We start from the raw sequence: 25,707 nt of genomic DNA, 5'->3' as shown, positions 1-25,707 counted from the left end.
GCAGGGAATGCCCAAGCCGTTGTCTGGCAGATCCCAGCCATTGCCTGTAAACCCTGCCCTAATCAACCTGAAAGGAACACAAGACTGTCCTTACCCCTGCAGTCCTACAGCCTTGCCAGGGGCAGGGGGGAGGGACAGGGACAGGCAGAGACAGGTGGGCTTGATGGTGCCCTTTACTGCCCTCAGCTGAATCCAGCTGGATGGATGAAGGGATTGGGGGATTCTGGGAAGGAAGCAGAAGCCCCACCCATGCCCTATTTGGGGTAACCAGTCTCAGAGCCCAGACTCCCAGAGGGCGGATCCAGGGCTAGCCTGGGCCTGGGAAGGTGGCTGCTGCTGCTTCTGCTGGCCAAGCCTGGGAGGGAAAGACCCAGGGAACATGGCTGTACTCCATCAGCACGGCCCCCTGCTGCCCAGTGGCTGACAGCCCGGGCGATCCTCAGATACTGGGCCAGAGGAAACTTAGGCCTAGTGTCAGGGAGGGTGCTCTCCACCCTACAGCCTAGACCTTACCCTAGAAGTTCCTGCTTTGAAGACCCCAGCTGTGGTCACTGCATGTTCCAGAGTGTTAACTGGATGTTCTCCCACTGTGCAGAAGGGAGATTTCAAACTCATAAGCCCCAAAGATTCAGGCTCTCCAGGCTTAGGGCATCTGTTGGCGCCTGAAGGCTTAGGGCATCTGTTGGCGCCTGAAGTCTGAACTCCAAGCCAAAGCAACGCTGTTGGTGAGAATTTCCCGTTGGGGGTGGCTGAGGAGGGCTTTTTCCTTCAACTTGAGCCAGGGCAGGCTCTGGGGACTGCTAGTCCAAGGAATCTACTAGGGAGGGAAAGGGGGTTGGTGGGTTCCTTTGTACTTCCCCTTAACTTCCCCAGGCCCATAGTACAGCTGTGAGAACATCTCCTTCCTATGGGTCCTCAGGGTTCCTCTTCACCACCCAGTTCTCAGAGAGCAGGCTTCATGGTGGAGGAAACCAGAGCCTGGGAGCTCGGATTTTGGAGCCAGAGACTGGCATTGGGCTCTAGAAGCAACTGAGAACCCCACTTTCCACACACATACACACGCACACCCCTGTTCCTCATGCTCCTGTTCCACAGGCAGCTGTGTGGATGACCTCATCCCACAAACATGCTTTGTTCCTGAGAAAATGGAAAGTGTCTGAGGTTTGGTGGGGGGCTGGGTGTCTGTGGCAATCGCTCTCGGGACTCCCCTATGGCCTACTCCCTACCGAAGAAGGGGGCCTGATGGGGGAAGATGGGTCTCCAGTGCCTCATGCTCTTCCACACTTCACTCTCCATCTCAGACACCCAGGATCAGGAAAGGTGGGCAAAGGCTATGTCTCCAGAGGCAGGGAAATATGACCCAGAGGAGAGAAGGGTCCTGAAGACTTTGAGATGCAGCCGGGAAAGATGCCTGGCAGGAGGTGGGGGGGGGGGGGGGATGACACACTGCTCTTGTCTCCACTTCCTCTCTGCTTCCCCTGGCATCTCGTTTTCCCTTCTTCTCCCTCTTGCTGGCAAAATCTGACATCGGGCCCTCTGTGCCAGCACAGCTGCAGCAGATGTTTGCAGCCAAGGCTGCCCAGGCTGGTGTGACAAGAGACACAGCAAGGGTGGAAGGGGATGAAGGCACAGGGTCCAGCTGGGGACACTTAGCTGTGTCCAGCTTGCAGGATTTCCTTCCTGCCTAAACCTAGGCAGAATGTCTCAAATTCCTCTCGCTTAGCTGATCCTCCCGGGAGGGGAGGCCCGACTTCTGACACCACCCTCCATGCTTCACCAGTCCAGCATCTTTAGCATTCCACCATTTCCTGGATCAGGATGGGCCCTGCACTGCCCCTTCTCATTCTCTTAACTTCTTAGTTCAGAGCTCTAAGTAAAGGTTCCTTTCTACCCTTGGGGGGTCAGGAGAAGGTGAGAGGGCTGTCCATCTGAGGTAGAGTAGGGGGCTTCCTGTCCCTGCTATCCTGGGACAGTAGGGACAGTAAAGATTAAGCTCAGGCTGGGCAGGAAATGAGTCACTGACCCAGGAAAAGCCCCTTCCCCTTCCCCCGCCCCCCCCCCACAGATCTGCCAAGGCCAAGATAAGAAAACAACCCTGCTTCCTGATTTTTCCCCCTGACCATTTTCCACTGTTTTTTACAGAAATAGCTATGTAGGACTCTTGGATTTCCAGAAGCTTCCCTGGCTGCACCTGCTGCCATCTGGCTTACTGGACATTTCTTGTGCCTGGTTTCTTCTTGCATTCGTTTGTTTGTTTGTTTGTTTGTTTTTATGCCTGTACTGGGGCTTGAATTCAGGGCCTGGATACTATCCCTTAGGTTTTTTCACTCAAAGCTAATGCTCTCCCTGGGCACTGGTGGCTCACGCCTGTATATCCTAGCTACTCAGGAGGCTGAGATCTGGGGATCCTGGTTCAAAGCCAGCCCAGACAGGAAAGACGGTGAGACTTTTATCTCCAATAAACTAGCAAAAAAAAAGCTGGAAGTGGAGCTGTGGCTCAAGTGGTAGAATGCTAGCCTTTAGGGACAGCACCTGGGCCTTGAGTTCAAGCCCCTGGACTGATGCGCGTGCACGCACACACACACGCACACACACTCTAGTGCTCTATCCACACACCTCTACTTCCAGCTTTTTGCTGGTTAGTCGGACATAAGAGTCTTAGGGATATTTCTGCCGAGGCTGGCTTCAAACCATAGTACTCTGATTTCAGTAGCTAGGATTACAAGTGTGAGCCATTCACACCTGGCTTTCTTGCTCTTCTTTTTTTCTTTTGTTTTTTTTAATGCAAAGAGCTCTTTGCCATGGGATAGATAAGTTAGAGCCATTCTGGATGACCCCACCCCCACTTTCTACTCCTAACAGGGCTCACTCACATTGCCACAATGAGCGAGACATTCGACTGTGCAAAATGCTGCGAGTCCCTGTTTGGCCGCAAGTACATCCAGACAGACAGCGGCCCCTACTGTGTGCCCTGTTATGATGACACCTTTGCTAACACCTGTGCTGAGTGCCAGCAGCTTATCGGGCATGACTCCAGGGTAAGACCCAGACAAGACAGGGCAGAAAGAGGGTGGACCCTGGCAGGAGGAGGCAGAGGATGGGTCCACCTCTCCTGGGTGCCAGTATCCCTACCATGTCCCCACAGGAGCTGTTCTATGAGGACCGCCACTTCCACGAGGGCTGTTTCCGCTGCTGCCGCTGCCAGCGCTCACTGGCCGATGAGCCCTTCACTTGCCAGGAGAGTGAGTTGCTCTGCAATGACTGCTACTGCAGCGCCTTCTCCTCACAGTGCTCTGCCTGCGGAGAGACCGTCATGCCTGGTATGTCCCAGGGGGCTCATCCAGGGTGGCATGCTCTGTAGGGCCTTTGCATGTGCCTGGTACATACATAGAGGCACAGCATGAGTAGCACGCACGGCATGCACACACATGCTTGCATACACAGCATGTTTCTGGCACGCCTGTGACTTCTGGAGAGCATCAGGGAGTGGGATATCTGATCTGCACACGAAAGCTGGGCAGGTGCAAAAACTGGTACCCACTTAGCGAGGCATGTGTGTGTGGTACATGAACCTTCACGCATCAAGGAACTTCAGGGTGTGCTGAGACTTGTGCTTGGTGCACTGGAACTTTGTGGGAGAAAAAGTTAAACCAAGCATAGGTAGAGACCCGCATGCTTGCCTGACAGACATGTGAGGACTTAGCGTGGGTGGAGAGTGACCTGTCAAAAACATGGAGGAAGCATAACATGAAGCCTGGCACCAGTGGCTCATGCCTGTCCTCGCTACTCAGGAGGCTAAGATCTGAGGATCCTGATTTAAAGCCAGCCAAGGCAAGAAAGTTCATGAGACTCCAATTAACCAGCAAAAATTCAGAAGTGGAGCTGTGACTCAAGTAGTAAAGCACTTCTAGCCTTGAGTGAAAAAACTAAGGGACAGTGCCCAGACCCTGACTTCAAACCCCAGTACTGGCGCGCACACACACACACACACACACACACACACACGTATGCACACACAAACACATAATAGGTTCTACACATACCATGCCATGCTTGGGACATTTGTAGTATTTACTGTAGAAGAGACTTGCTTGTGTGGTATATATGGGATTGTGTGTGTGTGTGTGTGTGTACCTCATTTCTGTTTATAATGGCTTAGCATGTACAGAATCAACATGCCGATTACATGGAGGATGTTAAGATCATCTTATCAGACATACAGAGAAGGCCTAACATGTGTTGAACAGTGTCCAGTGTTTGGGGGGGGGAGGGAAGCCTAGCATGTGCAGCATATATGGTAGGAGTTTTGCTGCATGTGTGTGAACACAACCTGCTCAGGCTACAGAAACTGTAAGGATGGCAGGGCAGGGGGTGGTTAGCAGAGAGTGGCTCTCGGGAGCTGAGACACCACCTCTAAGTGGGACTCCTGTTCCCCACAGGGTCCCGGAAGCTGGAATACGGAGGCCAGACGTGGCATGAACACTGCTTCCTGTGCAGTGGCTGTGAGCAGCCGCTGGGCTCCCGCTCCTTTGTGCCCGACAAGGGTGCTCACTACTGCGTGCCCTGCTATGAGAACAAGTTTGCTCCTCGCTGTGCCCGCTGCAGCAAGGTGGGGGCTGGGCCAGCGGGCAAGGGGTAAGGCCTGCTGTGTGGGATGGGAATGCCCACTCCCCCTGCTGACAGGTGCTACCTCTGCAGACGCTGACCCAGGGGGGAGTGACTTACCGTGATCAGCCCTGGCATCGAGAATGCCTGGTCTGCACCGGGTGCCAGACGCCCCTGGCAGGACAGCAGTTCACCTCTCGGGATGAGGATCCCTACTGCGTGGCCTGTTTTGGAGAACTCTTTGCACCCAAGTGCAGCAGCTGCAAGAGCCCTATCACAGGTGGGCCAGGTGGAGGAGGGCGCAGGCAAGGGCTGGGTGTGGTAGTGGGTACCGCTGTGGGGTAGAAGTCACCCCAGACCTGCAGCACTAACCTCTCTTCAGGACTCGGTGGCGGCAAGTACGTGTCCTTTGAAGACCGGCACTGGCACCACAGCTGCTTCTGCTGCGCCCGTTGCTCTACCTCCCTGGTGGGCCAAGGCTTTGTGCCGGATGGAGACCAAGTGCTGTGCCAGGGCTGCAGCCAGTGAGGGCCCTGAGCCAGGGCTTCCTGGCCTGGGCTTTCCCAAACCAGGGCTCCAGGACTCCAGGACTCTGGCTCCTTTCCTGAACCATCTCTGGGACCCAGCCCCTCCCCAGAATGAGGCTTCTCCTGAGCTTCAAGATTGTCTCCCCTATTCCATCACACCCCAACTGGTACTCACTGACCCAGGACCCCCAAACAGGCTCTTTTGGATTCATGCCGCACTATCCCAAATCTGGATTCCAGAACTGAGTCCTGTCCTCTAGAGTCTGAATTCCCAGACCAAGCTCCCTCACCAAACGAGGGCTCTTAGATCCCCAGCTCACCAAATCTAGACTCCAGGACCCAGGCACCCTTCAATCTAGACTTCTCTGCTTCCACCTTAAGTTTCCTATCCGTGTCTGAGAAGTCCTCAAAGGCCACCTGCGTTTTTGATTCCACCCTGCCTGCATCCCATCTCCACCCCCAGAGCAGTGGGTGCGGGGAGGGAGGGAGGGAGGGAGGAGGGCCCCACGGGTTAGAAGGCCCTAAGGTGTGGGGGGGGCTGCCCAGCTCACATCCACCTTCTCATTTTATTTCAGCTCCATCTAGCCCAGAGATGGGCAAGAGAGGGGTGGGGGTTAGCTCACCCCGTTCCAGATTCTGCAATAAAGCAGTGTGAGGAGGTCCAGGCCTCTGTGTGTTGGTCTCTCCGGAGGGTGACAAAGCTTTCCTTTGCGGACCTCTGTGGGGCGGGCCCGTGGAGTGGAAAGCCTCCCCCCCACATCCCCCATGAAGGGGGAATCCCCCTTTGCAGCTACCGGGCTGTCCCTGGCTTGGCCTGCCAACCCCCTGCTGGCAGAGGGCTCCAGCTCCCAGTAGGGAAGGGAGGTCCCGGACCATAGCCAGGAGACAGTGGGGTGCTCCGCCCCGGTCCCCCCTCGGTGCCGCCGGCGCCCGGATTCCCCAGCCAGGCAGACCCCGCAGCCTTTTAACCACCACCACCCACTTCCCGAGGATTAGTGGGGGGTGGGGGTGGGGAGGACGGGATCCGCTCGCCCGCCGCACACACGGGGTTTTTTTTGCCAAAAAAGGCAAGGATGCGGCCGCACGCGCCGCGGGAACATCTGGATCCGATTCCCGGCATGAATGGGCCGCGGCCCCGCCCCCCGTGATTCCAGGCGGGGGCGGAGATGAGTGGGGGGGGAGCTGCCTTCCCGAGTGGGGCGATGGGGCGGGGCGCCCCGGATCCCCGCCACCCACCCCACCCCCTGCGCCGGCTGGCTGTGGGTGCGGGTTTGCGTGCTGCTGGGGCCCCCCCGCGGCCTGGGGCTGGGGCGGGAGGGAGGGAGGGGCAGACCCTGCCCCCAGGGCGGAGACCCGGGGTTCCCCCCGCCCCCCTTCACGGGGTGGAAACCGCGACGGGCACCGCCCGCCACGGAGCCGCCGGGGTGAAGTCATCGGTGGTGTCACCGGTGCATCTGCGATTCGAATCCCTCCGGGGCCCAGGGCAAGGCCTCGACTTCGGGTCCATGGACATGGTGGACAGATCTTGCCAAACGCCTCGACGCACGTGCTTTGTCAGTTCAGGGTCTGTCTCCGGTCGGCCTGAGGTCTGCGATCTCCAACCCCCCTGGCCTTGCCCACACCTCCTGCTCAGCTCCCAGCACTTTCTACAGGTTCAATAAAATCCTTGTTGAGGAAGAGCAGTCCCAGCATAGAAAAACAGCTGGTCAAAGCGCCCCCACCCCCCCACCCCCGGCCTGGAAAGAAGAGCTGTGGGGAAGCAGGGAGACATTGCATTTAAAGGAAGTGGCCAAGAGACAAAAATGGCATGGCAGAGCCCAGCTCCTGAGAAGCCAGATGCCAAGTTAAACAGACCTCACCCTGTGGGCAAAGTAGCCCGTGCAGATAGTTAAAAGCAGAGTCCGGAGAGAAGACAGGGTTTGAGAAGATCACCCTGGCAGTGCATGAATAATGAATGGATTGGAGGGTAAGATGAACAGGCATCCGGGACACTAGTGCAGTGGGCAGTAGTCCAAGAGACAGAGATGTGTCAGGGTGACAAGACTTGGTGACCAGTTTGTGGCAGTATAGATGAAGAAGGGTCCATAGGATGGAAGGCTTCCGTTTTGAGGCTGAATGACACAGTAGATGTTTGACTGCTCTACCTCCCTGCTGAAAAGAAGGGGCTCCTCAGCTACAAAATGTACTTCATTTATTTCTTTGTTGGTAGTTAATGGATAGGCTTTCCTGCCTGAGCTGGCTTGGAACCACAGTCTTCAGATCTCAGCATCCTGGGTAGGTAGGATTATGGGCATGAGGTACCCAACTTTCATTAATTTCAGTATAAACATTTATTTCATTGGAGGAATGGAGTTTGAACCTGGGCCTTGAACTTGCCTAAGCAGGCACTCCACCATAATATGTGAGGTTGGGGCTTGTCACAAGTGGTAGACAAGAAAGAAAAGTCGGGTGCTGATGGCACATGCCTGTAATTCTAGTTACTTAGCATTGTTCAAAGCCAACCGAAGCAGGAAAGCCCATAGATTCCTATCTCCAATTAACCACCAGAAAACTGGAAGTGGTGCTGTGGCTAGAGTGGGTAGAGTGCTAGCCTTAAGGGAAAAAGCTCAGGGAAAGCACCCAGGCCCTGAGCTCAAGCCCCATGACCGACCAAAAAAAAAAAAAAAAAAAAAAAAAGGAAGGAGAAAGGAAGAAAGGAAATGTGTACACCTAAAAAATATTTCCAGCTGGGCACTGGCAGCTCATACTCCTAGCCATTCAGGAGGCTGAGATCTGAGGATGGAGGTTCAAAGCCAGCCTGGGCAGTTAAGTCTGTGAGATTCTTATCTCCAATAAAGAAGAACAAGCAGCTGCAGCACCAGCAACTGTAGCTCTACGTTAGAAGAAAGACATTGAGGAACAGAGAAAAGAAAAACAAGTTATCTGAAGCCACAAAGCATGGTAGAGATTGAAATTCCAGTTTCCCAACTCCCAGTCATCTCAACTACTCAGCCTACTCAAGTATGCCTGCCTTCCCAATGGACTCCGGGGAGCCCCAGGAAAACAGGGGCCCGCTCATCCTCAGACACAGCTTTGCCTTAAGAACCTACAGGATGGCGCCTTCGCACCTCCGACCAGGAGGGGGCACTGTGGCCATCTCGGTAGCTTGGTTCCGATCTCCATGTGTTCCGTTTCCCTCGGTCCCCGAGGCACTTCCGGCCTGCACGGAACTTTGGTGCAGCCGGCCGCACAACGTGAGGGAGGCGCAGCGGGACAGGCGGCAGGAGCTGCTTCCGGCCTTGTCGGTTGTGTGAAATTCCGTGGCGGAGAGAAGATGGAGACGATTCTGGAGCAGCAGCGGCGATACCACGAGGAAAAAGAAAGGCTCATGGACGTCATGGCCAAAGAGATGCTCACTAAGAAATCAACGGTGAGTGGGGCGTGCTCAGGGCCACGTCCGAGGCCTGTTCCCCGGTGACCCTCAGAACGCTTTCTCGGGGCGCGGACCCTGCTCGCGCCCAGGCCCCATCTCCTCCTGGGTCGCCTCGGAGCCCGGGTAACGTTCTCCCGGGGTCCCTGCACCCCAGAACCCCTCTGCTTCAGCCGCGAAGACTTGAGCGGGAAGCCCCGCCCTCGCACCGCCTCCTCAGCCCCAAGACCCAACTAACGGCCTCTGTGTCACTGTTTGCCTTCCTGTAGCTCCGGGACCAGATCAATTCCGACCACCGCACTCGGGCCATGCAGGATGTGAGTGCCCAGCTGACTTGTCTCTCCTGGTGTCCGGGTGGGCGGGAAAAGCGGGCCGGGGAGGGCGGGGCCTCGACGGAGCCTTGACCACAGGTAAGTGGGCAGATCAGTCCACAGTTGTCTGATACGAAGGAGCGACACTCACTGCCCTTCCTCGCCTCTCGAGTGGGTAACGCGTTTGTTCTTAGAGCCTCGGAACCATGACCGTTGATGCACCTTACGTCCCTTGGATGCACACCGAAGGTTCACTGTCTTTGAAATAAGGGAGCAGTATATATGAGTGTCTTTCTTCCAGGACACTGTTTTGAAGCATTTTTCGGCTACTGAGCTCTATCTTCATGCGAATAATTTGACTCCTCTTCTTTCCTCTCCTTTCCCCGCCTTTCCTCTCTCCCGTCCTCCTTTTTCGACTGGTACCTGGGGCTTTGGCACTGCCTCTTAGGTTTTTTGGTTTTTTTCACTGAAGGCTGGAATGCTACCACCTCTGGCTTTTGGTGGTTAATTGGAGCTAGGAGTGCCATACACTTTCCTCTCTGGGCTGACTGAACCTTGATCCTCAAATCTCAGCCTCCTGAGTAGCTAGGATTACAGGCCTGAGCCACTGGAGCACATTTCAAAGAAACTAAACAAAAGCAGTGTGGATAATTTTTTTCTCCGCACATTTTTATTAAGACATATTAATTTTGCAAAATTTTTATTGTGTTCAGGATATTTTAGGGAAGATTAGCTATTAGTAAGATGTAAGTATAGAATCATTCTGCCAGTCTTAATTATATCACTTAGCTAATCAAGACATCAACTTATTTTACATACTAACCAGGAGCCAAGCTCTCTCTTAAAGCTTCCAAAAAGCACAGAAACAACTGATCAAAAAGCACAGGAACTGATAAGGCCTACCATGAGGTTTCCTTGGGCTTTGGCTAGAGGGCCCTTGTTGGTTGTTAGATCTACAGTTGTACCAACTGTTTGATTTTGACGGGCTTGTGTTTGCCTTTCAGAGATATATGGAGGTCAGTGGGAACCTGAGGGATTTATATGATGACAAGGATGGGTAAGTTGACACAGTCAGTCCAGGATTAAGTGCTTCTAAGGAGCCATGTGATTAAAGAACTGACTTTGTGCACTATGCTGTTTGGATTTTTCCTGAAATTGCAGGTTACGAAAGGAGGAGCTCAATGCCATTTCAGGACCTAATGAGTTTGCTGAGTTCTATAATAGACTCAAGCAAATAAAGGAATTCCATCGGAAGCACCCAAATGAGGTATGGCCTGAGAGAACATTTTTGTTTTAACATGAACTTTTTGGGTAAAGTATCTCAGGAGCAACTGGAGTTAGGTGACAGGTTAATGCAAGAAATGAAAGCTTTGATTTGGATTTTGGGTCATCACATGGATTTTATGGTTAAAGATAGTGGCCATAGAATTTTGGGAGATGGGCTGGGAATATGGCCTAGTGGTAAAGTGCTTGCCTTGAATACATGAAGCCCTGGGTTCAATTCCTCAGCACCACATATATAGAAAAGGCCAGAAGTGGCACTGTGGCTCAAGTGGTAGAGCGCTAGCCTTGAGCAAAAAGAAGCCAAGGACAGTGCTCAGGCCCTGAGTTCAAGCCCCAGGACTGGCAAAACAAAACAAAACAAAAAGAATTGTGGGAGACATAAAGTGTAAAAAGAGACTGTCAGATTTTTTATTTTTTATTTTTTGGCCAGTCCTGGGGCTTGGGATTTGAGGGCCTGAGCACTGTCCCTCGCTTCTTTTTGCTCAAGGCTAGCACTACCACCTCAGTCACAGTGTCACTTCTGGCTTTTTCTGTGTATGTGGTGCTGAGGAATCAAACCCCAGGGCTTCATGCATATGAGGCAAGCACTGTACCTCTAGGCCATATTCCCAGCCCAGATTTTTTTTTTTTTTTTTTTTGGCTAGTCCTAGGGCTTGGACTCAGGGCCTGAGCACTGTCCCTGGCTTCTTTTTGTTCAAGGCTAGCACTCTGCCACAGTGCCGCTTCTGGCCGTTTTCTGTATATGTGGTGCTGGGGAATTGAACCCAGGGCCTCATGTATACAAGGCAAGCACTCTTGCCACTAGGCCATATCCCCAGCCCAGATTTTCTTTTTTTAATGCGGGGTTTGAAGGCAGGGCCCAGGCACTGTACCTGAGCTTTTTTGATCCAAGGCTAGTGTTATATCACTTGAGCCACCACTCCACTTATGGCTTTTGGGTGGTTAAGTGGAAATAAGAGATTCACAGACTCTCCTCTGGGGACTGATTTTGGACCACGATCATTAGATCTCAGCTTCCTAAGTAGCTAGGATTACAGGTGCAAACTACTAGCACCCAGCCTGACAGAATTTTTCCATGTACTTTGGGGCACACTTAGGGCAATATACTTAACAGAAAAGCTACCCAGAAAGACTTGTATCACAAAGGCTCAGAAAGGTGGTAATGGTATCAATTGTTGTTAATTGGTAATTGCCAGGATTATTGTTTCAGTGAAGTAGTGGAAATGAAATCTGGTTACTGGGGTAAGGGGAGTAGTGAGTAAGTAAAAATATGGATTTGGCACATACATTAAAAAGGGCAACAGAAGCACATCATGGTGGTTCACACCTGTAAGCTCTACTCTGGAAGTAGAGGCAGAAGGATCTTGAATTCAATATTAGCCCAGGCAAAGTTAGTAAGACCAGTCAGTCTCAACACACACACACATACACGCTGGGGTATATTGCTCAATTGTAGAGTACTTGCATCCTCAAGATCCTGGATTCTATCCCTAGAACCAGAATAAAGTAAAATGGCAGGAAAAGAAGTTTAGGAGAGGAATGTCCTAAGTCTCTTAGAGGAGACATACATACTTAAAGTAACAAATTAACAAGGCAGCCTAAAGACCCAGAAAGGAGAAGCTCACTACTATAACTGAATGCTGCCTGCTCTCATTTGATCAAAGTCAGGTACATAAAGGATTTTTTTTGCTACTACCAGAGCTTGAACTCAGGGCCTCAGGTTCTTCCTGGGTTTACTTCCTCATGGCTGGTGCTTTAGCTTTACCATTTGTGACTCCAATCCTGGTTAACTGGAGATGGTGTCTTGTGAGCTGTTCTTCCTGGACCAGGCTTCTAACCCTAATCCTCCAGGTCTCAGCTTCCTGAGTAGCTAGGGCTACAACATGAGTCATTGGCTCCCACACATAAGGAATTTTTTAATACTCTCCTAGGTAATGCTAATGTACAGCAAAGTTTGGGAATTAGTGTAGAAAAAGGTTGTTAAGAGTGGCTACCTGTTTTCAGAAGAATCAGTAAAAGAGGACTTCCATCCTTTTATATTATTTGAGGTTTGCTTGTGTTTTCTTCAGCATATATTTTTAGGCAATACATGAGGAAAGCAGCAAAGTAATTGGCTCTTCTTAAAAAAAATTAAGGCCACGTAATATGTATGCCTCATTTCTATGACATTGAGTTTTATACCAGCAAATCCAGCTGAGCATCTCTCTTTGTCTCTCAGATCTGTGTGCCAATGTCAGTGGAGTTTGAGGAGCTCCTGAAGGCTCGAGAGAATCCAAGTGAAGAGGCCCAGAGTAAGTCAGATTTAACACTTCTCTCCATTACAAACATACAAGTTAATGATAGCTCAGGTTTCCTGCTGGTTTTTTATGTTTACTGGTTTTTCGATGAAATTAATATCCTGAGCTGGCTTTTTACAAAGTGTTCATTTTGTGCTGCCTTTGTTTAAGTCCACCGGCCTGGAAAGCTGGCCTGCTGACTTTGTGGGAATAGGAAAGACATTTGGGGCGAGGGTTACCTGGTAGAGGTGGAAACAAGCAGTCCACTGGGAAAAGCAAGTCCAGGAAATGCCTAATGTCTGAAGTGCCGATATGTATGATTCCTTCAGACTTGGTGGAGTTCACAGATGAAGAGGGGTATGGTCGTTACCTGGATCTCCATGACTGTTACCTCAAGTACATTAACCTGAAGGCGTCCGAGGTAAGGCTGGGGAGACAGGAGAGAGGGTCTGATTCTTGGGCTACGTACGTTATGATATTGAGCCAAAACTGTGCATAGTAACTGTTGCATACATACTAAAGAAGTAATTACCTGTCATCAGTTAAACTATTCCAAATGAAAATGAGGTTTTTATAGTGAATACAATAAGCATATTTTAGTTATTAATACATTCTGTTATTTTGTTTGTTGATACAACAAGCACATTTACTTGTTTGAAAAATAAACACTTTTGTCTGGTGCTAGGTGGCTCGCACCTGTATCCTAGCTCCTCAGGAGGCAGTTTGAAGCCAGCTGGGGCAAGAAAGTCTGTGAGACTTTCATTTCTAATTAATAAACACCAGAAGTGGAGCTATTGCTTAATGTATTAGAATGCTAGTCTTGAGCAAAAAAGCTCAGGGACAGCACCCAGTCCCTGAGCTCAAGCCCCAGCACCAACCAAAAGATAAATGAATTTTTTCAAAAAAAGAAAACATTGTTTATACCCACAGAACCATACTCTCGGGTAGGTACATATAGCATAGCATGAACCTTTTCAGCAATGGTCTATGAGGTATCTTTTCTAAAAGACTCTTAAAAATAACCCATCACAGGAGGTGAACATGACTGTCTCAGAGAGGCCACAGAGTTTTTCATTGTTTCCTGAAGAATTGTGAGCAAATACCTCCAGAGTACAGTGACTCACCTTTAAGCTCTGAGGGCAGATTGTTCATTTTGTTCTTTGCTGGATTCCTCTCCTTGGGAGAAAGATGCTCAATAAGTGGTAGTATGAATGAGCAGATGGTACCTTTCAGGACCTTAATTTAGGATGTCATAGTTTAGCCAAGAGCCTGGCATTTAGTACGTATGCAGCAAATGTTTCTTTTTTATTATTGCTCATTAATTTGATATTTATTTTGTAGAGTTAATGATGTATCTGATATTCCTCTAATTGGTTCAGCAGAATGAGTACTCCAATCACTGTTTGTACTAAATGATGGAGAAATAAAAACTAAAGTGAGCCAGGCCTTATTACTTCGCTAGATAATACACTTCACTAGATAGTATAATTCTGATCTCACTTATTGAGGATTAATTTTACGTTAATACACTCACTCAACTTTTTTGTCTTCACTTTCTCCTTTTAGAAGTTGGATTATATTACATACCTATCCATCTTTGACCAGTTATTTGACATTCCTAAAGAAAGGAAGAATGCAGAATATAAGAGGTAAGTGGTATTAGTAGCTTCTAGGCTTCTACTGCATTGGATTAAAAAGTAATGTGAAGGGGGGAGGGTGCTGGTGGGTCATCTACTCAGGAGGCTGAGATCTGAGGATGGCAGTTCAAAGCCAGCCTGGGCAGCAAAGTCTGTGAGACTCTTTATCTCCACTAAACTACCAAAAAGTCAGAAGTAGAGCACTATCCTTGGCAAAATAAGTGTGGGGATACCGCCCAAGCACTGAGTTCAAGCCCCAGGACTGGCACCAAAAAGGAAAAAGAAAATAATGTGAAGGTTTGAGGGTAAAGTTCTCAATTTTGTTGCCCGAAAGATATACATGAATGACTTCCATGGCTTATTGGGTCTAAAAGCTTTGAATGATGCAGTTTTTGTCTTATTTTGCCAGTACCTGGGCTTGAATTCAAAGCCTCTTAGTTTCACTCATCTTTTTTTATGATGATGATGGTGATGATGATGATGATGAGGAGGAGGAGGAGGAGGAGGAGGAGGAGGAGGAGGGCTAGTACTCAACCACATGAGCCATGCCTCTAATCCAGTGTTTGGCTAGTTAATTTGGAGATTAAATCTCTTAGACTATCCTACTCAAACTGCTTCTTGAGCGTCTCCTGTCTCTGCCACCTGAGGAATGAGGATTACAGGCTGGAGCCAAGGGTGTCTGGCTTAAATGATGGGATATTTGTAGTACTGTGGCTTTGGACAAGGTGAGTCTGTGAGCAAGCATTAATCTTATGCCCACACTGTTCTTGAGTTTGCTTAATTGTAGAAGGAAGTCTTCCATTCAGGGACATCTGTGTTTTTAGAACTTGTGAAAATTTTAAGACTTTTCTCAGATGGTGGCAAAAATGAGGTGCCTGGATCTGATGTTAAACCCTGTATTCCTAACTTCCCCTCTTTTTCTCACTTTCTTTTACCTAAAATATTTACTTGTGAGTTAATTAAGACATGAGAAATTGGCATTACATTATAAGGATAAAAGGAGTGAGAAGCTAGGTGTTGGTGGCTCACACCTGTCATCTTACCCACTCAAGAGGCTGAAGGGTAAGGGTTGCTATTTGAAGCCATCCTGGGCAGGAAACTGTGAGACTCATCTCCCTCCAGTTAGCCAGCAAAAATTTAGAACTGGAGGCAGGGCTCAAGTGGTAGTTCACCAGCCATTATGGAAAAAGCCAAGCAAGAGTACAAGGCCTGGAGTTCAAGCTCCAGTATTGGCACAAAATAGTGTGGAAGAGGGAGGGTAATTGAGTGATTTTGGGGTGAAAATAAGCTCACTGAAAAATGAACGTAGGGCTGAAAATGCCACTCAGTAGTAGGGCATTTACCCAACATTCAGAAGACCCTGGAATCCAAAAATAAAAATAAATGACTATTGTTTTTAAAACTAGTATTATTAGAGGGGCTGGGGATATGGCCTAGTGGCAAGAGTGCCTGCCTCGGATACACGAGGCCCTAGGTTCGATTCCCCAGCACCACATATACAGAAAACGGCCAGAAGCAGTGCTGTGGCTCAAGTGGCAGAGTGCTGGCCTTGAGCAGGAAGAAGCCAGGGACAGTGCTCAGGCCCTGAGTCCAAGTCCCAGGACTGGCCAAAAAAAAAAAAAAAACTAGTATTATTAGAATTACACGTGAAATTTATAAAGCAAAATAGTGTATCATTGGTAGAGACCCTATTTCCTCTCTACATACTAAGTGTTCCTCTGTAGGTACCTAGAGATGCTGCTTGAATATCTTCAGGATTACACAGACAGAGTGAAGCCCCTTCAAGATCAAAATGAACTTTTTGGGAAGATTCAGAACGAGTTTGAGAAGAAGTGGGAAAATGGTACCTTCCCGGGATGGCCGGTGAGCTTTCATGGGGTGTGGATGGAGGTCATGACAGGGACTTGAACTGGCTATTTTACTTCACTCTTGGGCCTCTGCCTCAGGCATTAGTTGCTGTTCCTTCAGTATCAGACTGACCATGAGGTGTCGTCTGCCAAGCATGCTACATTTTCTTTGTGTTCTTTGGAACATTGTGCCCAGGATTTTTACTGCCTGCCTTATAGCTGCTGTGTGGTTCCTACTAACCTAAAACTGGTCATATTGTGCCATAGAAATCGATATATTTTTATTCCTGATTGTAAACTTAAATTTTTCTTGAAATTTGATGACTTATTAGTCATCTGGGTAGTTTTCTTTTGTTATTTATTTACTTATTTACTTACTGCTAGTACTAGGGCTTGAACTCAGCCTGAGTGCTACCCCTTAGCTTGTTTTGTTCAAGGCTGACTACCACTTGAACCACAGCTCTATTTCTTTTCTTTTTTTTTTTTTTTTTGGCCAGTCCTGGGCCTTGGACTCAGGGCCTGAGCACTGTCCCTGGCTTCTTTTTGCTCAAGGCTAGCACTCTGCCACTTGAGCCACAGCGCCACTTCTGGCCGTTTTCTACATATATGGTGTTGGGGAATAGGACTTCATGTATAGGAGGCAAGCACTCTTGCCACTAGGCCATATTTCCAGCCCCCCACAGCTCTGTTTCTAGCTTTTTTTTTTTTTTTTTTTTGGCCAGTCCTGGGCCTTGGACTCAGGGCCTGAGCACTGTCCCTGGCTTCTTCCCGCTCAAGGCTAGCACTCTGCCACTTGAGCCACAGCACCGCTTCTGGCCGTTTTCTGTATATGTGGTGCTGGGGAATCGAACCTAGGGCCTCGTGTATCCCAGGCAGGCACTCTTGCCACTAGGCTATATCCCCAGCCCTGTTTCTAGCTTTTTGCTAATTAATTGGAGATAAGAGTCTCTTGGACTTGTCTACCTGGGCTGGTTTCGAACTATGATCCTGAGATCTCAGCCTCCTGAGTACCCAAGCTGGCCATGAATCTTCCTCCTTTCTTAGCTTCCTGAGTGCTTGAATAGGCAGGTGTGCACTACCATACTGGCTCAGGTCATCTGTTCTTTTGCTCCATTCCTGTAGGAATTTGATCCTTACTTATAAGTGTATAATAAAGGAGCTAGTTTGAATGGTAAGTTGAACGGCTCTCTCACCTTCATCCGAATAAACTTGGGATATTTATTTATTTATTTTGTCATTTGTGGGCCTGGGCACTGTCCCTGAGCTCTTTTGCTCAAGGCTAGCACTCTACCACTTTGAGCCATAGTACCACTTCCAAGCCAGGGTTTTAATAAGCATCGTCTTCTTTCTAGAAAGAGACAAGCAGTGCCCTGACCCATGCTGGAGCCCATCTTGACCTCTCTGCATTCTCTTCCTGGGAGGTATGTTTCCAGCAGCAGTACTAGTCTTGCCTGTGTGTCTTTGAAAGGAACCACTTGTCCTCTTATCTTTAATACCTTGGACCTATAATAATAAGACACCATTTCCTGGGAACAGATACGTACAAGGGATGTGAAAAAACAAAAATAAAATCTAGCTAATAGCTGGATGTAGCTCACTGGTAGAGCACTGAAGAATTGCATACACAAGGTCCTGGGTTTGAGTCCCAGCCCTGCAAAACCAAAAGCAAATAGCAAACAAAAAGCCATGTCCAGCTATGAAAACTGGGAAATAATCATTCCAGTTACAGCTAAGCTGTGATGGAGGTATTAGAATACTACCAGTGTGACTTGAGTCTTAACCTGATTCAGAATCAGTTCCGTGGAGAGTTTGAACTTACTACAAGGCATCAGGCTGTAGAACATGAACCCTACCACAGCCTGGGAAATACCACACACTGATCTGCCTTTACTATTCCCCCAAGTCATGTTATACTGCAGTTTGTCTGTTTTGTTACAGGAGTTGGCCTCCCTGGGTCTGGACAGATTGAAATCTGCACTCTTAGCATTAGGCCTGAAATGTGGCGGGTAAGGACTACCCCATTTGCTGTATGTTTGTGTGATCTTCTATGTGGCTCTGGTTACATATTTTCTATCACCCACCGTGTCTGTATACTAACGTCACTCTGAAATCCTCTGCCCCTCCTCTCTCTAGGACTCTAGAGGAACGAGCCCAGAGGCTGTTCAGCACCAAAGGAAAGTCCCTGGAGTCCCTTGATACCTCTCTGTTTGCCAAAAATCCCAAAACAAAGGGCACTAAGCGGTGAGTAGTGGAGCAAGCACCTCTGCTGTGGTTTTTAAGTTTCACTTCCATGTAGATTTTCTACAGTGGAAGTTTTCAAGCCTGTTATATTACCACTGTTGGTTCATAGAAATCCATTCTGCTCTGTATCTTTGCTAACGTTCTTGGTTCTTTTTTTTTTTTTTTTTTACGTTCTTGGTTCTTATAAAGCAAGAACCATCTGCTCAGGGAACTGGGAACAGGTGAAATTTCTGATGTTGACATGGTGTTTTAGGTGCCTTTATTACTTTTATAGGTAATACATTTTAAAGGCTTAATTCAAAGTTTTGGTGTTTTTTTGTTTTTTTTTGGTCAGTTGTGGGGCTTGAACTTAGGGCCTATGCATTGTCCCTGAGCTAGGTTGCTCAGGGCTAATGCTCTACCACTTTGAGCCACAATGCCACTTGCGGTTTTCTGGTAGTTAATAAGTCTCATAGACTTTGCTGCCCAGGCTGGTTTTGAACCATGGTTCTAAGATCTCAGCTTCCTGAGGTAGCAAGAATTAAAAGTGTGAGCCACCATCACCTGGCTCTTATGTGTAATTTTTAATGCAGTCATGAAATGAGTATTCTCAGACCTGGGAACCAAGATTGGGTGAATGCAAGAACCTTGAGTGACAGTTTATTTCTTGTTCTCAGAGACACTGAGAGGAACAAAGACATTGCTTTCCTAGAAGCCCAGATTTATGAGTACGTAGAGATTCTTGGGGTAAGTAACAACTCTGCTGATGGCTGTAAATACTACAAATGATGAGAGGAAGAGAGACAGGAACTCAGGAATTTCAATTCCTAAAGAGGAAAGAGTAGGTGATAAAATAGTGCAGCATTGATTAGAGTTCTCTCAGAGTCTTTAGCCCTTTAGGAGGTTCCTGTTTTGTTGTTAGGTGGTATTCTCAAGGCTGCCCAATGTCCATCAAGGACTCTTGTGTCCACATGGTATCCAAGTAGTGCCTGAGCTTCCCCTGAGACCAGAGGGCCTCCCAAGCATCAGATACTCAAGGGCACGTAAGACAAGCACTACTCACATCAACTATTCAGGTATGATTCATTATGAAAAGGAGTTGCTTACAAGTAGAGAAGATTGGGAAGATTTAGTGGGGCTAGGACAGTAATAATACAACTGCTCACGCAGCAGTGAACACTCCTTGCCTATTTCCTCGGGAGGTGCTAAGATGTGGGTGGAAGGTGAAAAAAAGGCTTTCTTATATCAGAGAGAAAAGAAGGGAAGGAATTGGAGGGAAAGTCTCTTGCTTCTCCTGGCAAAGGTACAGCACTCATCCAGAGAACATGGACAGGGTCTCAGAATTCTTCAGGCCACCAGCTTCTGATTTGTCTGTTTGTACCATTGTTGTCTGTCAGCATTTCCTAGACAAGGGCTTAGAAGAGTTGGCTGAACAACTGGTTCTTGCACTCTCACAATGGCTACACAGGCTTGTTCTGCCCTGGGTGAGGACCCACCCTCACAGCTGGGGACATACACCTACCTGGAGGTCCTCTTTTGTACTTTCAGTGAAAGGCTAATCACACAGACATGATGGACATTCATTCTCCACAGAGAACTTGGGTTGTGGTAGTATGGGCAGCAATCTAGATTGCTGGTCCATTGCCACTATTTTCTCACTTCTCTGAGACCTTCCTGCTTTCCTGCCAGTAGGTGGCAGCTTTCTTTGGAATACCAAGCTTATTTTACCCTATGTGTCTAGAAGTTGCTCTTATGTACTGATAAGATTTTTGTCATTATTTCATTATTTATTGATACTTGTAGGTTTCTAGTCATTACCATTGTGCTAAATTTTTGGTAGTAAATATGTCACAGACCTTAGGAAACCCACATTACTGTCGTAATGTGATGCATGCCATAATTCAGTTTTCTAAGCAGAAAGTGTTCAGATAGGCTTAACGACCATAAAGGCACACAGCATTATGAAATGAAGTTATGTTCCTGAAATAATGAGAAATTCAATGGTCTAAAGTATGCCTTATGAGGGATTGGGTAGTCAGAAAAGTTTGGGAATTCATACTGTAAACTTGGACAAAGCCCAAATGTTCTATAAATAGTAGGGGCTATAGCTCAGTGGTAGAGAGCTTGCCTGCACTTGACCCCCAGCACTGGAAAAAAAAAATCTTGAAACAGGAAATATGCCGTTAAACTTGGTTTTATGAGCCAAGAGCCAATGTTTCACATACGTAATCCTAGCTACTCAGGAGGCTATTATCTGAATATCCTTGTTCAAAGCCAGCTTAGACAGGAAAGTCTATGAGACTTTATCTCTAATTAGTTACCAAAAGCTGAAAGTGGAGCTGTCGCTCAAGTGTTAGAGCACTAGCCTTGAGCAAAATAGCTCAGGGACGGTGCCCAGGCCCTGAGTTCAAGCCCCAGAACTGGCATAAAGGAGAGAGAGAGAGATTTTGTTTTGTGAACAGAAATATCTGACAGCAAATTGGAGAGTGTACTGGCTCAAGGAGGCTCAGACAAGTTTGAAAGGGGTAGTGTTGGGATCTCAGTGACAACAGAAAGGAGAAGAAAAAATGTTCAGGAAATTCTTGAGAGGCAGAACAAATGAGACTGTTTTCTGATCATCTGCAGCCTCAGATAAATAGTTTAGGCCTATGATCGACAATTTTTTAATCAATTGTAGGTCTTGAACTCAGGATCTGAGCACCGTCCCTAAGCTTATATACTCAGGGCTAGTGCTCTACCACTTGGAGCCAAAGCTCCACTTCTGATTTTGGGTGGTTAATTGGAGACTTTCCTGCCTAGGCTGGCTTTGAACTGTGATCCTCAGATCTCAGCCTCCTTAGTAGCTAGGATTACAGCCATGAGCCACCATTGCTGGTGAGACAATCTTTTTCATGTTGTTTGTCATGGGGCTTGAACTCAGGGCCTGGGCACTGTCCGTGAGCGCCTTTGCTCAAGGCTATCATTTTGTGTCTCAACTCCACATGTATGTGGTTTTCTGGTGGTTAGAGATAAGAGTCTCATGGACTTTTCTGTCTGGGCCAGCTTTGAACTGTGATCTTCAAATCTCAGCCTCCTGAGTGGCTAGGATTACAGGCATGAGCCACCTGCTCAGCAGTCTTTGACTTTTCCTTTAGGAGCAAGCAGATCCTGCTGGTAGGAAGTTTTAATGTGAAGTTAAGATTTTTCTGTATTCTACACCAAAAATCTTTCCCTTGGAAGGGAAGGATTAGCTAGTTTCTGGAAAATAGGAAACTTTATTCTGACATTCCTTTTCATGTATGACCTAATTTAGGAACAGCGACAACTTACTCATGAAAATGTACAACGCAAGCAAGCCAGGACAGGAGAGGAGCGGGAGGAGGAGGAAGAAGAACAGATTAGTGAGAGTGAAAGTGAAGATGAAGAGAATGAGATCATTTACAATCCCAAAAACCTGCCCCTGGGCTGGGATGGCAAAGTGAGTCCCACACTCCCACTTCCTCCCTTTTCCCTCTTGGGAAGCACATATAGACTGAAGCCAACTAACAGTGTTTCTTGTTTGGTTTCTTTTAGCCCATTCCCTACTGGCTATATAAACTTCATGGCCTAAATATCAACTACAACTGTGAGATTTGTGGGAACTACACCTACCGAGGACCTAAGGCCTTCCAGCGGCACTTTGCTGTAAGAAACTCAGAGCCATTGGCTTGACATCCAAGATCTAAAATTATCCCAACTTCATTGTCTCTCCCTCTTACATCCTCTCCTCCCCAATCAGCAGTTTCCTTACAAAGATGATACCAACATACTACCGTAGCCCCAATGCTGGGTGTACAGATTGCTGGCATCTATCAGCTTCTCCCACAGCATGGGAGTCACCAGGTTGGAGATGTAGCAATACTGTGGTGTTGACCTAGAAATTGTGTCTATAATACAACTGAATCTAGAATCTAAACCTGAGAGAATGCAATTTGCTCTTTAATGTCAACGATTCGTTAGTCACAGCAAACTTTACAAGCATAAACCACAAAAGAAAGCTGCCTTTAGTTGGAGTCTTTTGCAGAGGGATCAGGTTAGGACTTGTGAGTAGAATGGAATGAGTGCTTTGATTCAGCTGTTCCTGTTTGCCATTGTCCATTTGCTTCTCTCCCCCAGGAATGGCGTCATGCTCATGGAATGAGGTGCTTGGGTATACCAAACACTGCCCATTTTGCTAATGTGACACAGATTGAAGATGCTGTCTCCTGTAAGTAGCTTGTTGACTATTCCCCAGCCCAGCCAAGTAGCCATTCCTCCTATAGCCACTGTCCCAACACTCTGGTACATATGGGCCCAAGGGCAGTAGATTGTGGGTATAAAAAGCTAGAGCATGGGGCTGGGGATATAGCCTAGTGGCAAGAGTGCCTGCCTCGGATACACGAGGCCCTAGGTTCGATTCCCCAGCACCACATATACAGAAAACGGCCAGAAGCGGCGCTGTGGCTCAAGTGGCAGAGTGCTAGCCTTGAGCGGGAAGAAGCCAGGGACAGTGCTCAGGCCCTGAGTCCAAGGCCCAGGACTGGCCAAAAAAAAGCTAGAGCAGACACATAATTAGTACATATTTGAGGGGAAAGAGCCGGCAGTACTGATTGCATCTCCTTTGAGAAGAACCTTATGCTAAGTGTAAAACAAAACTTTTAGCATGGGTCTGTGATCTCTGTGTGAAAGATTTTGAGGGAAGAGTTTTATATATATATATATATATTTGATTTTAATGTGTTAGAACCATTAATATAAAAGAAGAAAGAAGAATGACCTCATTAAGCTTACATCTGAGGCAACAGGCAAGGATACAAAAACATAGCAGCAAAATACCTCCTGGAGAAAGAGTGAGTAGGTAAAGTACGTACGGTGTCAGAGAACTTGATGCTAGAGCATGGGGGACTGCAGTCAGAGGCCTCCAGTTTTCCTGGCAGTGGAAACATTTTTTGTCACTATCATCTTCCTGGCAAACTCATTTTCTTTCTGGTTTGTCTCTTCTCTGTCATGTTTCACTTTACCATTCCCCTTTGTTAAGTAACAGACACCCCTTTCAGCTAGACTTAGCACCCTGCTTAGTGTGTGTATGTGTGTGTGTATGTGTATGACAAGGTCTCACTATATAGGCCAGGCACTCTACCACTTGAGCCACAGCTCCATTTCCAGCTTTTTTGGTGGGTAGTATGGACTTTCCTGCCTAAGGTGGCTTCAGATCTCAGCCTCCTGAGTAGCTAAGATCACAGGTGCCGGGCCTATTAAGAACTTGAAAACCTTTTTCTTTTTTCTGTTGGTTGTGGGGCTTGAACTCGGGGCTTAAACACTGTCCTGAATTTTTGCTCAAGGCTAGTATGCTACCACTTTGAACCACAGTTCCACTTCCAGTTTTTAGATGTTTAATTGGTGGTTAAGAGTTTCATTCACTCTCGAACCACGATTCTCAGATGTCAGTCTTCTGAGTAGCATTATAGGCATAAGCCATAGCTCCCAGCCCTATTAAGAACTTTTTGTTTGTTTGTTCTGTTTTGTTTTTTTTCTTTTGCCAGTCCTGGGGACTGAATTCAGGGCCTGAGCACTGTCCCTGGCTTCTTTTTTTGCTCAAGGCTAGCACTCTACCATTTGAGCCACAGCTCCACTTCTGGCTTTTTCTATATATGTGGTGCTGAGGAATCGAACCCAGGGCTTCATGTGTATGAGGCAAGCACTTTACCACTAGGCCATATTCCCAGACCTTAAGAACTTTTAAGACAGGTCACTTTCTCCTATAATTTCTGTAGTTTTTTTCACATTAGTTTCATCCTTTGAGAATATCAGTTCTATATTCTAAGAAGTCTTTGGTTGTGTTTGGCCCACCTTTTCTTTACAACAAAGCAAGGTCATGGTAAATTTTGCATTCGAAGTTTTTTGTCTAGGTAATCTGAAACATATTCAGACTGGGGCACACAAGAGTGTCAGAGGCAGTCACTGGGGGAGCCTCTAGAGGTGGGGAGCTAGAGATAGGGAATGTTTCAGGATGTGGACCCACTCATGATGCTTATTTCTCATCCTGCAGTGTGGGCCAAGTTGAAATTGCAGAAGGCTTCAGAGCGATGGCAGCCTGACACTGAGGTGGGTGCTGATGTGCAGAACATTGGAGGCAGGTGGATGGGCAACACTCCCTCATCATGTAGAAAGGGAGACAGAGATGGTTCCTGGTTTATCGTTGACATGTTCTGTGTGAGAGTATCTACAAACTGACTTTGTCCAGAAGCCTCATTTAGTTGTGACATTTGTCACACTTCAAATGTCATAAGACAGGTTGTGTTCTCCTGCTGAAATTCTGAAGTTAGAAGAGGTAGGAGTGTCCAGTATCTTGTCCTGCCATGGTGGCTAAGTCTTCGTCATGCATTAGATCTCCTTTGAGACCAGCATGTGATGAGAGAGGTTCCTCTCACAGGGTGAGGGGTGGGGGGTGCAGGGGATAGTCTTGGAGAGATCGTCTCCAAGCTGCAGGTTTCAGAGATGAGGAATGGCCTGTGTGTGAGTTGTGATAGTGACAGACCTCAGACCCCACAGGGACTAGAAGCAGGCTCCTTTAAGGTCAGTAATTTGCAGTATTTTTTTGTTGTTGTTTATTTTTTTGCCAGTCTTGGGGCTTGAACTCAGGGCCTGAGCACTGTCCCTGGCTTCTTTTTGCTCAAGGCTAGCACTCTACCTCTTATGCCACTGTTCCACTTCCAGCTTTTTCTGTTTATGTGGTGCTGAGGAATCGAACGAACTAGGGCTACATGCATGCTAGGCATGCATGCTATCACTAAGCCACATTCCCAGCCCCTAGAAGTTCATTCTCTTGTGGAATCCCATTTGAGAAAGGCTGTGCTAGAAAGAATGCCGATTCTATGATTGCCAGGGTGTGCTATGGGATCGGACCAGGTGAAACCAGGTGCTCAGAGACTGGTTCTAGATATTTCTCCCAAGGAGTGTAGCTAACCAGTTGTACTCCTTCCATTGTAGGAAGAGTATGAAGATTCCAGTGGAAATGTTGTGAACAAGAAGACATATGAAGATCTGAAGAGACAAGGACTGCTCTAGTGTTCAGAGATCTCACTCACCTTTGGGCTTGCCTAGGCTTTCCCAAGATCTTTTTCTATTTCTCCCAACTAAAGGCTCTTATTAAAGCTCTTTGCTACGTAGTTATTATGTCCTAGCAGAGTCTTGTAGAAACAAGACATGCTGGCATATTGCAGGGTTGAGATGTGTTTTATCTTTGTTTTATATTAAAAAAAAAAAAGATTCTGTGGGAAAATAAAACCAGCCCTTATTCTCAATGTGTCTTTTTCTGAAGCCCAGGACTTGAGAACTAATGCAATCTTTTATTTCTTAATTCCTCCCTACCTCATTCTCACCAACTTGAGTAGCAGCTAAGATTCTATTGTTTTTTATTAGCTCACATAAGTTAGTTATACAGAGGTTTCATTGTGACATTCCCACACATGCATACAATGTATCCTGATCAACCTCACCCCCTTTAGCACTCCTACAACCCACTCCCCCTCTTAAAACAACTTCAGCAAGCTTCATTGTTCTATTTTCATACATGTAAACAAACTACTTCAAC

At 47.6% G+C, this 25,707-nt stretch overlaps 2 protein-coding genes across 2 annotated transcripts; both read left to right on the top strand.

Annotated features, from left to right (window-relative positions):
- The first annotated feature begins 50 nt into the window (after positions 1-50).
- On the top strand, positions 51-5,792 carry Fhl3 (four and a half LIM domains 3). The gene is made up of 6 exons (XM_048350942.1): positions 51-725; positions 2,863-3,038; positions 3,146-3,320; positions 4,440-4,609; positions 4,699-4,885; positions 4,988-5,792. Exons 2-6 carry the CDS (start codon positions 2,883-2,885, stop codon positions 5,131-5,133), a joined length of 834 nt encoding a protein of 277 aa, XP_048206899.1. The 5' UTR covers positions 51-725; positions 2,863-2,882; the 3' UTR covers positions 5,134-5,792.
- Positions 5,793-8,349: 2,557 nt separating this feature from the next.
- On the top strand, positions 8,350-25,707 carry Sf3a3 (splicing factor 3a subunit 3). Its single transcript, XM_048350941.1, has 17 exons — positions 8,350-8,541; positions 8,811-8,858; positions 9,857-9,909; positions 10,014-10,119; positions 12,355-12,427; positions 12,742-12,833; positions 13,979-14,061; positions 15,774-15,912; positions 17,249-17,317; positions 17,835-17,902; positions 18,030-18,137; positions 18,794-18,863; positions 21,409-21,573; positions 21,669-21,779; positions 22,251-22,341; positions 24,163-24,218; positions 25,104-25,707. The coding sequence occupies exons 1-17, from the start codon at positions 8,446-8,448 to the stop codon at positions 25,179-25,181; spliced, it is 1,506 nt and encodes a 501-aa protein (XP_048206898.1). The 5' UTR covers positions 8,350-8,445; the 3' UTR covers positions 25,182-25,707.

The sequence above is a fragment of the Perognathus longimembris genome, chromosome 7 (genome assembly GCF_023159225.1).
Source record: "Perognathus longimembris pacificus isolate PPM17 chromosome 7, ASM2315922v1, whole genome shotgun sequence".
Lineage (NCBI taxonomy): Eukaryota > Metazoa > Chordata > Mammalia > Rodentia > Heteromyidae > Perognathus > Perognathus longimembris.
Note: the sequence above shows the minus strand (reverse complement) of the source record. Positions and strands in the feature narration are given on the sequence as shown.